A 14,880-nucleotide genomic window follows, 5' to 3' on the forward strand; every position below is an offset into this window, starting at 1 on the left:
CCAGACTGGCTTGAGCTGCTTTTTTAATTATCCACCTTAGATGCCTCAGATAGACCCAAAACACACGGGCTGGACTAGCAGTCCCAGAACCCAGGGCCGGAACTAGGGGTAGTCTTAGTCTGCGTTTGCTTCCTTCTGCGCATGTGCACTTTTGCTTCCTCACCACTTTTGCTCTTCTGCACATGCACGAACAGTGGTGGACAATGTAGTCGGCCAGGTTCCTAGGGCGCCTGGCCGACTTGGCCCAGCACTGCTGGAACCGCTCAGTTAGGAACCTGGGACATAAACAAGCTCTGTCCTGGACTTTCCCAAGTATTCTGATAGTGACCTCATATATACTGTCAGTATTTCTCTGAATATTACTAGTGTGTAAAATATTCTAAAAGACCATTTCTATTATAACTAATGTGGGCATACACTATAAGAGCCACACCTGTGGTGAGGGACCAAGAAGAGGAGATCTTTAGCTGATTTAGCCACCAACAGTAGAGAAATTGTTTTCCCCTAAGTCAACAATCGGATTATAATGAGAGCCTAGGAAGAACCACGAGTAGAGGAATGCATCGATACATCCAACATGATTTTCAAACCTACTAGTTAGAAATCTGGCAAGTTTTTTGACGGATTTAATTTTAGCAAACCTTCAGGGGGGCCCCATACAGTGTACAACCACCAGAGGAGCAGGGTGTTCGATTGAACCCGGTTCTGCACACTCCAAGGGACCAATTGCAGATACAGGGGTAAGGGTATTGGAGAGAAGAGTAAGGTATTTGCACAGGCATGCACCTGAGAGGTGGAGGGGAGCAGCCCAAAAAGTAGTGGGGTGGAAAACCTGCACCTAGGCCCACGTGACCCTAGTTACATTACACAGAGCAGTAAGATACAAATTTGGACTGGTGTGGTCAAATTGGCAATTGTAATCAGCTCATGTATGGCCACCAGTACAGGGCAAATCATGAGATAGGTACTTTATCCCATCTTTTGGTAGAACTTGAGAGCTAGAATTCCCCTTCCTATGACAAAACTAAAAATTCTTACTGAGTTTATTTAAGGTTTAAAATACCTCTTCTACAGCTGCTTATCCCATTTATTTTTAAGAAACGCACAGGCATTTGGTAAAGAAACTATAAAATCAATCCAAGCTTTCTAGAATTCATGTTGTGTTTTTAAGCGTTGCACCTTGCAAAGATGTTTTCAGAGTAATCCATTGTAAATTGTTATGCTACTTAATGGTTAGTAGTATTTGTAACAATTGAAATGTTAACCATTGATATTCCAGCTGTAGAATTGTCACGGATACATTAGTAGTGAGATTTGTATCCATGACTATTCTGTATGCAGAAGTATCAGTGTACATTACTGCAGTACATAAGGATAAACTGTAAGGTTAAGTGGTGTCCCAAATGCAGTACTCAGTGTACAACAGTAGGGTATAGTATCGGACAGTTCTATACAGTCGCACCATAATGTGCACAATATCCCTGCATAATATATATAAATGACAATTCTATTTCTGTGGCATATGGTACATTGTCTTTTACAGGGCATAAACGGAGGCATTGGAAAGGAGGATAATGTGCATTCACTTCGAGAAGTGTAAAAGGCTTGTTGTTCTTGTACCTATTGTAATGCCAAATAAACCTTTGTGTTTAGATAATGTGATTCCAGTGGAAATGACCTGAAATCATAATGAGAACTAATGCTGTTTATGGCAGGTATAAGCTTCCAATTAAGCGTGCAACATATGGGATTTTTGCAGATTTTTAAAAAATCATTAGGGGGCAGATTTATCAAGGGTCGAACCCTCGCAGTAAAAATCCTTCGAATTCAAATATCGAATTTGAAGGATTTTGCGCAAAAGCTTCGATTGAACGATCGAATAAAAATCATTTGATAGAACGATGAAATCGTTTGAAACGAACGATTTGAACGATTTTAATCGATCAAAGGATTTTTATTTGATCAAATAAAACTTAGAAAAGTGCTGGGGAAGGTCCCCATAGGCTAACATGGCACCTCGGTAGGTTTAAAGTGGCGTATGAAGTCGAAGTATTTTTTAAAGAGACAGTACTTCGATTATCGAATGGTCAAACGATTTTTACTTCGAATCGTTCGAATCATTCGATTCGATCAAATTCGATCGAATTTGGCGAATTCGATGGTCGAAGTACCCAAAAAAAATACTATGAAATTCGAATATTTTTTTATTTGAACTATTCACTCGAGCTTACTAAATCTGCCCCCAGGTCTATCTCAATGATAAAAATCAGAAACTATGACTTCTAAAATATTGTGGCCAAATATGAAGACACAGTATGCCAATTCCCAGATGCTTTTATATACTGGGCTGTCTTGGGATGGCTAGGCCTCAAAAAAGTCCAAAACAGAACTCTCAAGGGGCTCACTTTAAAAATTGTAACCTCCTTTTAAACATTTGAGGATCATGTCCCAACCACACGGCTGATTTTCCTTCTCCCATTTTGGGCCCCAATTGTGGAAGTATGGAAAGCAGGGCTGAAATCCTTCTTATTGGCCATATATTTCATTCAGGTTGCTGACTTCTGGTGGAACTTGGAAACTGCATTATGTTATTGCATAGCAAGTTAAAAAAACACAACCGTCATGCTAATTACATGGCACTTGGAGCACCCACTGACAGCTGGGTGCCTTTGGTGGCTGACTGTCTGAAACCAATTCAGATTTGCATTGGGTTTGAAAAGTCTTTTTATCCCCCTCTGTTGGTGTTGTACAGAATTGTTCTTAATGCCTTGCACGCTCTGTTATAAAAGAGAATTGGTTATTGTGTCCTGGTACGGAGCTAAAGTTACATGCAATTAATCATTTCTATGCAAGAAAGCAATGACCAAACTTACACAAAGTAACTTAAATCATGCCTGAACAGTGCTACAGAGCTTTATTTAATATCACAAAAGAGATTTAGGTAAATGTATATTTTGGCTGAAGAAGAGGCTCCCTCTTCATAAGGCTTGGCCTGTAGGAAGTCAGCCTGTGCCATTAAAATAGTTAAAAGCCACAAATATACTTATAGGCTGTAGTTACCTAAATGGAAAATATGACCAAATATTACAGTAAACCCGTATCTGTACAAGGGATACCTGTTTATACCTGCATTTTGAACTATTACTAAGAAAAACCCCCTTTATCATGAGAATCTTTCTCTCTGAGGTGCCATGCTCTACAATAAAATGTTTCATTTAAAGTGGGATTTACAGAGTACAATTACTGGTAAAATTTCCATACAAAAGAGAAAACCCTGATTTTAATCCTGCCCAGAGAACAGTGGGAAGCTGCATTTAATTATCACTTCTATGCCTTTTGACTTGTAGCAGTTAAATGACAGAGCGTAGGTTCATTTGTTCTTTTCCATGCAGACAGTTTAAAGGGATACTGTAATGGGAAAACGCATCAGTTAATATTTCCAGCAGAATTCCGCACTGAAATCTGTTTCGCAAATGAGCAAACAGCTTTTTTTATATTTAATTTTGAAATCTGACATGGGGCAAGACATATTGTCCTTTTCCCATGTGCCTCCAGTCATGTGACTTGTGCTCTGATAAACTTCAGTCACTCTTTACTGCTGTACTGCAAGTTGCAGTGATATCACCTCCTCTCTTCCCCCCCCCCCAGCAGCCTAACAATAGAAGAATGGGAAGGTAACCAGATAGCAGCTCCCTAACACAAGATAACAGCTGCCTGGTAGATCTAAGAACAACACTCAATAGTAAAATCCAGGTCCCACTGGCACCCCGACTTTGACAATCCAGGTCCCACTGGCACCCCAACTTTGACAATTTTCAGCACAACTCTGTACAATTGCATCAGACTTCCTCTCCCTTACGCTTTAATTGCAGGGAAATGCTGCATTCAGGGAAAACATTTTGAATAAATTGAAAAGTGTTTTTGCTCCTACAAAGAACTATGACGAGTTCTAACTATGTCAGCCAACCTGGATCCCAAAGCTCCACATTTGTCTCAGTATCCATAGTATATGGGCCCTGATACATTATACAAGTCTAATAGAGCAATTGAGATGGAAAGTCTGTTTACAAATTGTTATTATTGCTGAGCTTTTTAGCCTGTGTCTGGACTTTTACAGCTGTATTCACTTAGCATGGAAGTATCAGGGCAAGTGCCTATGTTATTATAACTGTCCATTATTCCAAGGTGCAGGATGAAAATATTGTACAGGTATGGGATCCGTTATCCGGAAATCCGATATCCAGACAGCTATGAATTACGGAAAGGCCATCTCCCGTAGACTCTTTTATCCAAATAATAGAAATTTTTAAAAATGATTTCCTTTTTCTCTGTAATAATAAAACAGTAACTTGTACTTGGTCTCAACTAAGATATAATTAATCCTTTTTGGAAGCAAAACCAGCCTATTGGGTTTATTTAACGTTTACATGATTTTCTAGTGGACTTAAGGTATGAAGATCCAAATTACAGAAAGATCCTTTATCTGGAAAGCCCAAGGTCCAGAGAATTCTGGATAACAGGGCCCATACCTGTATTCAATTGAAATGAAGGTTTATCTCTAACAAAGGGCAGAATAGGCTCAATTCTTTTTCTACAAATAATTGAAAAAGTACATACAATACGTTATAGACCCATTTCTGTTATGGTATGGAACTGGTAACAAGAATATTACAAGATAATCTTTCCTATGGTACAATGTTGTGACAGCAATTTGTCCATAAGTGGAAACTGCTAACAGACTGGCAGGTGTTGTACAGAGCCATGTGTTCAGAAGAGTTCCTGGGCTACAGAGACGAATGGGGCAGTAAGGAGTAACTAATTAAAGAGTGCAAAGTACAGAGCTAAGCACAGTAAATGAGTAGGTGTAAAGGAAAGCAGAAGGGGACAATGGAACAATTACCATGCTGTGGAAATTATAGGGCCTCTGTCATTATGTTTTTATTACCTTCTTAAATGAAGACTTACAGATTTGGATCCTAGTTTGTGTTTTGCCACAATTTTGCAGTACAGAATCTTGCTGAGCGTTTCGTGTATCTTTCACATCCAATAGGAAGTGCATCATGTCCACAAAAGAAAACTAGAAGGGACCAAAGCACCTTCCCTTATTCCGGGGGTTGATTGATATGGGTAAATACAGAGGGTGCATGGGGAATTGGGGATGAAGTGAATTTGGGATGGTAAGGAAGGGAGCCAAGGCTCAAATTTGCAATGAATGTTAAGCCAGTGGTGCCAGTGGTTGGGTGAGCCAATCACATCTTTGGGACCTGGATGGCAGCACCAACAGTTTTGACAGCTTAAAGTAATATCCTAAAGTGTGTTACACATTGTTTTGCTGAACTAGTAGTACAGGTATGGGACCTGTTATCCAGAATGCTCGGGACCTGGGGTTTTCCAGATAATGGATCTTTCCATAATTTGGATCTTCATACCTTAAAGGGATACTGTCATGGGAAAAAAAATTTTTTTCAAAATGAATCAGTTAATAGTGCTGCTCCAGCAGAATTCTGCACTGAAATCCATTTCTCAAAAGAGCAAACAGATTTTTTTATATTCAATTTTTAAATCTGACACGGGGCTAGACATTTTGTCAATTTCCCAGCTGCCCCATGTCATGTGACTTGTGCCTGCACTTCAGGAGAGTAATGCTTTTTGGCAGGCTGCTGTTTCTCCTTCTCAATGTAACTGAAGGAGTCTCAGTGGGACATGGGTTTTTACGATTGAGTGTTGTTCTTAGATCTACCAGGCAGCTGTTATCTTGTGTTAGGGAGCTGTTCTCTGGTTACCTTCCCATTGTTCTTTTGTTTGGCTGCTGGGGGGAAAAGGGAGGGGGTGATAATCACTCCAACTTGCAGTACAGCAGTAAAGAGTGATTGAAGTTTATCAGAGCACAAGTCACATGACATGGGGCAGCTGGGAAATTGACAAAATGTCTAGCCCCATGTCAGATTTCAAAATTGAATATAAAAAAATCTGTTTGCTCTTTTGAGAAATGGATTTCAGTGCAGAATTCTGCTGGAGCAGCACTATTAACTGATTCATTTTGAAAAAAAAAATTTTTCCCATGACAGTATCCCTTTAAGTCTACTAGAAAATCATGTAAACATTAGGGGCCTTATTTTTTATCAAACTCCAAATTTATCTGACTATTTTAATGAAAAAAAAAAAAGTCTTACCAGACTAAAATCCACGATTGGACATATTTATTATCACGATTTTACCCAATTAGCGGCAAACACAAAAAAAAAGGAAAAATTTGAATGTACAATTTTTTCAGATTTATTTCCCGAATCACTTTACGGACTTGGGGGCACATTTACTTAGTTCGAATGAAGGATTAGAATGAAAAATACTTTGAATTTCAAAGTATTTTCTTGGCTACTTTGACCATCGAATTGGCTTCTTCGACCTTCGACTACGACTTTGAATCGAACGATTCTAACTAAAAATCGTTCGACTATTCGACCATTCAATAGTCGAAGTACTGTCTCTTTAAAAAAAACTTCGACCACCTACCTACAAATTGCGGTAAATCCTTCGAAGTCGAAGGATTTAACTTCGATGGTCGAATATCGAGGGTTAATTAACCCTCGATATTCGACCCATAGTAAATGTGCCCCTTATTGTCTAAAAAACCCGTAATAGTCGGATTTTTGGGCTAATTCCACAGATACTTCCAAATAGGATAGGGACCTCTCCCATTGATTTATATACAACCTCGGAAAGGTCTGAGATGCCGGATTTTCAGATTCAAAAATGCTCCATCCTCGGGGTTAAAAAAGCTACTGTTTTATTATTACAAGGAAAATGGAAATCATTCAAAAGTTTTTTGGATAAAAGGGAGTTTATGGGAGGCGTTCATTCTGTAATGTGAAGCTTTCTGGATAGTGGATCCCATACCTGTACTATGGAAAGTTGTCCGACAGATACTGGTTGGAAAAATCATCAGTCCTAGAATTTCTATTTAATGTATTTTATTTAATTTTTTACTTGTAAGTCATGCAATTAAACTGGAGTAGTACATAATTGGTTAAAAAACGGAATGATATGTTACACGGCGTCAGACTAGGAGTCAGTCGGTAGAACTGCAAGCGTTTTACAGGGCCAGTATAAATGTTCCCATGCCTCGTCGAGATGCCTGTGTGAGTCTGAAATTAACATTGTGATGCAGGAGTAAAATAAATCATGGCTGATTGGACGGGAGTGCAATTCCCATTGTGAAAGTTATATGTGCAGTACAACACATACAAGCCAAATAAAGGAAATGTCTTCCTAAAATTTGATGCGTTTATTTCCTAAAATCTGGTTTGCATTAAGTGTTTTTTTCACCCTCCAGTTTCTAAAAAAAAAAAAAAAAAGTGTTAAGTGAAACAGCCTGGCCGGACTCCTACTTTCTTGCGGTGCCCTGAAGCTGTCAGCCTGGAATCTGACTCTGTCTCTCATTCTTTTCTTGCTTACTGTTTCTTTCAGTTAGTTTTGTCAGAGACTGTGATGTCATGGAGTTGTGCTTCTTGGCTTCCAGAATTAGGGGCTGTCCATTACCTGCGGGAGGTGGGCCTGAGCTTCAGATCCTAAAAAGAAATATGTGGGAGGGACTGGAAAACTCCCCGGTGCTACAGAACACAGAGTTAAAAACACAAAATCATCAGGCTTTATGCAGGAGACAAGCATTTTGTCTTCATGTTACTTACAGAATAGTCTTGACCTGACCATTGCTTTCTGTTAAGGGGATTATCAGCTTTCATTTTTACCATGGTGTACTCAGTGTACTCCTTGCTATTACTGCCCTGCCTCAGCATCTTTATGGGTACCACTTTTACCTCCGGCACGTGGCACCTCAGGAGTAACTGCTACCCGTGCTATTTGCGAAACTCAGGATATGCTTCCATCCACACTGCTAGCTCCAGGCAAGGTAAGTGGCTGCACTTTTGGTCTGGTTGATCTACAGATGCATGTATCCAAATGCAAATTGTCTGTTGCATCAGTGTCTATTCAGACTGACGTATGAGGGGTTTACATGTACCATACAGGTATGAAATTGGTTATCCGCAACCCATTATCCAGAAAGCTCCAAATTACATAAAGGCCATGTCCCATAGACTCAATATTATCCAAATAATTCAAATGATTTCCTTTTTTTTCTGTAATAATAACACAGTACCTTGTACTTGATCCAAATGATGAAATAAATCCTTATTGGAGCCAAAGCAATCCTATTGGGTTTATTTAATGGTCAAGTAATTTTTTTAGCAGACTTAAGGTATGAAGATCCAAATTAAGGAAAGATCCATTATCCGGAAAACCCCAGGTCCTGAGAATTCTGGATATCAGGCCCCATGCCTGTATTAGTACAGTACATTGATGAGTAGTATACAGAGACACCATTTGTCGATAAAATGTTTAAAGTTAATAATTTATGTTTTAGATTTTGCCATTCCTGCCTTAGATCCATACTATGTCTGTATAGTGTATGTGTGTGTGTGTTTCTATGCAAAACACATATTCTATACACCCGCACATATATATATATATATATATATATATATATATATATATATATATATATATGTATCTACAGAGAAAAAAAAGTTGATTCTAATAAACATAGGAGAGCAATTGCAGCAACAATGAAATCATTTGACTTTATTTTACAATTTGTTTATGATAGAGCAGGGAAAGGACTGAGCCAATAACTTTATTGGAAGGGTGGTTATGTGTGTACTTGCAGCGCAAGTTAATACAATGAATGCATTGTTTTGGCTATCACTCTCTGGTTGCCATTATGTGCAGTGTTAGGTATTACAGTGCTTTTCATTTCCGCTGTGTTTAAATACACTGTGTAAAAGTACAGTATTGACTGTGCCAGATTCTGTCCGGCGAGAGAAGCAAATCTGTCAGTTCTCCGAAACACCGGATTTATTTAGGATACGCATGTTGCCAGAATGGGCTGTGCTCAACAATATTTCTGGTGCACAGATTGCTGTGTTTAACATAACAGGGAATTTATCATTTTATTAAGGACTCATATATACATGGCTTTAGAAGGGGACATTAGCAGCACCGTATTTATTAACCACATTGCCTTTTTTGTGAAACAAACTCCTCTTCTGACTGCATAGCTTAAAGTGAATACCTTCCCCATTGACAGTGGTGGGACACCAGTATACATGATGGGCTTTAGCATTTTCCTTTCTCGAGACTGAAAGTAATTGTAAGCTGAAAAAAACCCCTTCCTCTTGTGAATTCCTCTAATTAAAGTAGAAGGAGGAGACGGGGAGGAAGAAAGAAAACTTGAGGAAGACTCTTGGTTGGATGCCAGGAGTTACTGTTCAACAATAGCTGCTGATGAACAAGTTAGACATCCCAGAGGTAAAGACTTCTGGGTAATGAGTATTCCTGCCTTTAAAGGGAAGCTATCATCTGGTTTCTCAGAATTAGGTACTTTGGTCCAGTTTGTTTTGTGTGTGTTACTGCTCTATGTGTTACTAAGTCATAAGTAACATAAACACCCAACAGCTGAGCCGCGTACAGCTGCAGACATCTAATGAGTCCTGATTTTAATATAAAATAGAGGCGTATGTTTGAGAGGTGTGCTTACACTATGGGAAACAGATCTATCAGTTTGATGAATGCAGCAGGAATTAGAAGAAATTCAGTCATCTCTGATGTAAATGTCTGCTTTCAGCACCATGGCCAGATGAAGACTCAATGTCCACAGGACACACAAAAAAAAATCATTTTATAATTCACTCCACCCTAAGATGTAGAGAAAAGGGACAAGTGTAAGGAGACTTCAATGCTACAATTTCCCACCTGTGTTTCTGAGAATATTGCATAGGAATCACAGATGATAAATCAATGACATAATGGGATAGATATTGACACTAACACTGCTTTTTAGGTGCTGTAGTTCCTTGCCTGGTGTTGTCCTCGCTGATCAGAAGGTTCTCCATTGTGGCCAGGTTGAATGAATCAGTGTATATTAAATTGATATACATCTGACCCCATTTGCAAATACTAATTCCAGAGCTATATAAATAAATGATGATGATATAATGATGATGATTTTTGAATTGAGTTGTTTTCTTTAAAAGCATAAAAATTACTAGTATTGTGAAATACAGTTGGGTTGTTCACAAAAAAAAATGTAGTCCAAAAAAAATATATATATATATAATAGATAATTACAGGTATGGGATCATGTTATCTGGAAACCCATCATCCAGAATGCTCCAAATTACAGGAGGGCCATCTCCTGTAATAATAAAACAGCACCTTGTACTTGATCCAAACTAAGATATAATGGGGTATATTTATCAAAAAGTAAAGTTAGAGATCACTGCAGTCTTCTAGAGTGAAATTCCATCCCTCTCCATTCATTTCTATGGGATTTTTAAAAGAGTATTTATCAATGGGTGAAAGTGAAAGTTCATCTTTTGATAAATACGCCTTTCAAAATCCCAAAGAAATGAATGGAGAGTGGTTGAATTGCACTCTAGACTGTGGCGATCTCTAACTTCACTCTTTGATAAATATACGCCAATGAATCCTTATTGGAGGTAGAATAATCCTGTTGGGTTTAATCAATGTTTATTTTAAGATATGAAGATCCAAGTTACAGAAAGATCCCTTATCTAAGAAAACCCAGGTCCTGAACATTCTGGATAACAGATCCCATACCTCTATAAGGAAATTTCATAGAAATTTTTTGAAAATGTAGAAAAACTAGGGGTACCTTTTTCATCATTAAAGATTTATTCACATTAAAAGGATGCTCCTCTAAACATTTGGTACCCAAGTGAAAAGGAATTTTGTCTTGATTAAGTCATTGGGTTAAAAAGATAAATGCTACAGTGTGATGCTGTCTGTTGAGGCTTCTAGGCCACAAAGTTTCCAATTAATTTATTCAATATACTGTATATTTCACTCTTCTTAACTGGTTGAAACTATTTTATCCTCTTCTTGGTTCACCAACTGCATCAATTACTTAAAGGATAAGTAAACCTTTAAAATAAGTTAATGTAAAATTGATGAGAGTGCTATTCTAAGCACTTTTGTCATTTGCATTAATTATTTTCTTTTTATTCCAAGATATTAACAGATACTTGTGCTGTTAATATGAATGAATTTTGTTCCAACAGCGCCACCTGCTGGTCAGTTTCTGACCAGTCTGACCACCAAGTAGTCAAGGAAGTTGTCAGGAGAAAGAAAGAGGCTGCCCTGATGTTCGTCTGCTTAGGAAAGATTTTAGAAAAGTTTTTAATTGTTTTCCTATGCAGAAGAACAGCCTCTTTCTTACTCCTGACAACCTCCTTGACTACTTGGTGGTCAGACTGGTCAGAAACTGACCAGCCTGTGGTGCTGTTGGAACAAAATTCCTTCATATTAATAGCAGATGTATCCCTTAATATCTTGGAATAAAAAGAAAATAAATATTGAATGTAAATGACAAAATTGCTTAGAATAGCACTCTCATCAATTTGGCATTCACTTATTTTAAAGGTTTACTTATCCTTTAAATATTTTAAGATAACTTACTCAGTATCTGGAGGTATGGAAACATTCAAAAAGTAGAAATGGACTGTGCTGGCTCTGTTTACTGTTGACCCCATTAGGGGAAAACTCACTGTATAGCTGAGAAACATGATCACTTCCCTCACTGGGTCTTAGTCCTTAATCAAGTGTCTGGATCAGAAGATGAACCACTGTAAAAGTAATGGCAGTAAAGATTCACTAAGTATAAAATAGGATAGCACTGGTTTAGGCAGTGTTAGTAGGCACAATCGTCCGTGCTCTTTGGAAGCTCACATACTTTATTACCTCCCCTCTAACTCAAGAGCTACATTGGCCTCTACTGTTTTTGGAAGGATTTCCAAATGATGTTAGAACAGTGGCAGTTGCATCCATGCAACCAAAAAAGCATTAGTGAAGTTGAACACTCAATGAGTGTACAGTTAGAATTCCTATTCATCATACAGGGATTCAGTTGGGTTGAGATCAGCAGGCTGTGCAGGCCAGTCAAGTTCTTACACTCCATCTCAGCAGTGTATACCAGTGTATACCAGTGATATTTTTGTATTTTGAAGTAGTGTCTAGATATTTTTGGCCAAGGGTCCCCAACCTTTTTCTACCTGTGAGCCAAATTTGAATGTAAAAAAGGTTGGAGAGCAACATAAGCATGCAAAAAGTTCCTGGGGATGCCAAATATGGCTATGATCAGAGGCCCTGTGTGGACTTGCAGCCTAGAAGAGACTCTTATTTTTTGCAACTAAATCTTGCCTTCAAGCCAAAAATTAGAAAAATGAGCACTGGCTTTGAGGTCGCTGAGAGCAACATACAATTGGTTGGAAAGCAACAAGTTGCTCGCGAGCCACAGGTTGGGGATCACTGCTTTTGGCCATATGGTATGTTCAAATTCTAACATATGAAGTAGGTTTTGAACCCCTTTGAAACACTCACCCCCTGTCCTGTATCTGTGTTGTGATGGAAACTTCAGCATTGTGGCACAACAGTGATTACATAGAATGTTAGAAAATCTTTTTCCATTAACATAAATATCGTGGCATGTTGTGCCATAGTCCATCGTAGGTAAGCTGCGTGATGTCAAAACAAGGTTTTTTGTATCTGCAAAGCTCCCGAGCAGGGCACATAAATCTATACGGTACTATTCTTGTTTGACAGCACTGATGGCGTCATGGGTAGCAATGCATCTGGCCCTGTCATCATCCCTGTTCAATCTCAAAATTAAAACCCCACAAGCCTTGAAGAGGTTAATCGTCATGTAAGAAAATTGCAATCTTCTCTAGCTATATATAATGTTTATATACAGCATTACAGAATATTGCTAAAAATACTCTTGTCAGCCAGCTGCAGCCTTTCTCACATATGGAATGTATCACACAATGCATGTTATACTCACCTTTGCGTATGAGAGCACAGCTGTAAAAATCCCCCGATACGTGACTGCCTGCAGCATCCGCTGTGACAATCTATTTTTTGCATAGAAAGGAATGGAGGAAGCCTGACATTGCTATTGCCCTAAATAAACAAAAAAGCAATGACACTGATCAAGTGAAGTTAGAGATCAGTTAGGTGAAAGGGAAAATCTGCCCTACATATGGGTCATACCTGTAGGGGTGTTATGTAGTTAACTGTGCAAAATGTACTCCAGTCCAGTAAACTGAACCAGTATAAGTTTATCTTAGTGGCATAACTAGATATTATTGGGCCCCACAGCAAATTATTTTTGAGGACCCCAAAATGTCTAGAGGTTGACCTGTTTTTTTTAATATTTATTGAAATTGTATATTAAGAGCCTCATGGCGCCCCTTTATGTCCCGGGCCCCCCTGCAGCCACCGGGGCTGCTTCCTCTGTAGTTGCACCCCTGGTTTATTATTTTTTATGGGATATTGACCAGTGTCCCTGCTATTTGTAGACCTGTTGATACCTTGCCCTTCCAAACAGTCATTGTGGAGGTATTCTTGTGAATACCAGTGATAACTACTTGTCTGACATAGATTGTAAAATCTGTTACAGAAATGGGATCCATTATCTGGAGACCCATTATAAAGAAAGGAGAAAATTCATCTCCCATAAACTCTACTGTAATCAAATAATTTAGATTTTTGAAAACAATTTCCTTTTTCCAAGTCATGACAATTAGTGATGTGCGGGCCTGCCCGATATCCATGGGTCGGCGGGTTGAGCTCTTCGAACTGCTCTCCCCCCCCCCGCTACCTTCCAAATGCCGGCTTCCTGACTCCTGGGTTGAACTTTTATAGACGAGCGCCTCTCGCCCACACCCCTTTTGTGATGTGAGGAGGGTCGGGTCTATAAAAGGAATCCGGAAGTGGGGCTTGGGTGGCCATGGGTGGTGGTCAGGAAAAGCATCACTCATGACAATCCTTGGGGGGTACCCTAACATTAGGCAATCCCCTTGAATTGAAGTGTTTGTTCTCCTTTAAAACCAACAACATGTATGTTTTAGAAAGACTCAAAATTCAGATTCTGTAGTACGACCTAGAACATGCTATGCACTGCTGATCCCTGACAGAGCTTGAGCAATTTAGCCAAGCAGCATGGGGAAAATTTGCAGGATCATGAAGTGTAAAGTTGGGATGTTCTTCCCAAAAAAATGCAGCTAAAGTTGATTCTGTTCAAAGGGGTAAATACTAATTCAACCTGCTTTTTTGTATAATTAACTTTTATGTTGTAATAAAAGTATTTTGACCCTTTAAAGTGCTAAATATGTTGGGCAAATCAAATGTTAAAACATCCCAGTTAAATTCATTTTAATTCCAGGTTGTAACAAAACAAATGTGGAAGGAAATCTAAGGGTTGCACACTTCTCTAAGGCTCCTTATATCTAAGCTATATAAACTGTATCATACTGTACATCCTTCTTATTTTGTATTTTATGCTATACGTATGGGATCCCTTTAACCAGAAACCCATTTTCTAGAAGGCTTAGAATGTACTTTGTTTTGTATCACATACATTGTAAATGATTTGTATAACAAAGTTATTGGTGGAGTTTTCCTGTTAACCTGCATCTTCCACCTAAAAATCAAAAAAAATTTGCAAAATGCATGACATTTTGTAGGCAGCTAATTAAAAAAAGTCTCTATATATGATATAAATAAATATATTATATTATATATTTATATGGTTTATTTATATAGCTTAGATACAAGGAGCCTTAGAGAAGTGTGCAACCCTTTGATTTCCTTTCCACATTTTGTTTTGTTACAACCTGGATTTAAAATGAATTTAATTGGGATGTTTACCATTTGATTTACCCAACAATTAAGCAATTTAAAGGGTCAAAAAATTTTTAGAACTCAAAAGCCACAAATAATAAACAATCAAAACTAACTATAAAA

General features: G+C 38.4%; 1 protein-coding gene across 2 annotated transcripts in view; it reads left to right on the forward strand.

The window, feature by feature from the left end:
- Positions 1-14,880, forward strand: part of megf6.L (multiple EGF-like-domains 6 L homeolog) — a 283,490-nt gene that overhangs the window by 179,339 nt on the left and 89,271 nt on the right. The window contains exon 1 of one of the 2 annotated variants that reach the window (XM_018226156.2): positions 7,445-7,909. The exons of the other annotated variant lie outside the window; for it this stretch is intronic. Within the exon in view, the coding sequence (XP_018081645.1) occupies positions 7,750-7,909 (160 nt within the window). The 5' untranslated portion in view covers positions 7,445-7,749. Of the gene's footprint in view, positions 1-7,444; positions 7,910-14,880 lie in introns of those variants that run through there. 2 annotated transcript variants of the gene reach the window in all.

The sequence above is a fragment of the Xenopus laevis genome, chromosome 7L (genome assembly GCF_017654675.1).
Source record: "Xenopus laevis strain J_2021 chromosome 7L, Xenopus_laevis_v10.1, whole genome shotgun sequence".
In the NCBI taxonomy this organism is placed as follows: domain Eukaryota; kingdom Metazoa; phylum Chordata; class Amphibia; order Anura; family Pipidae; genus Xenopus; species Xenopus laevis.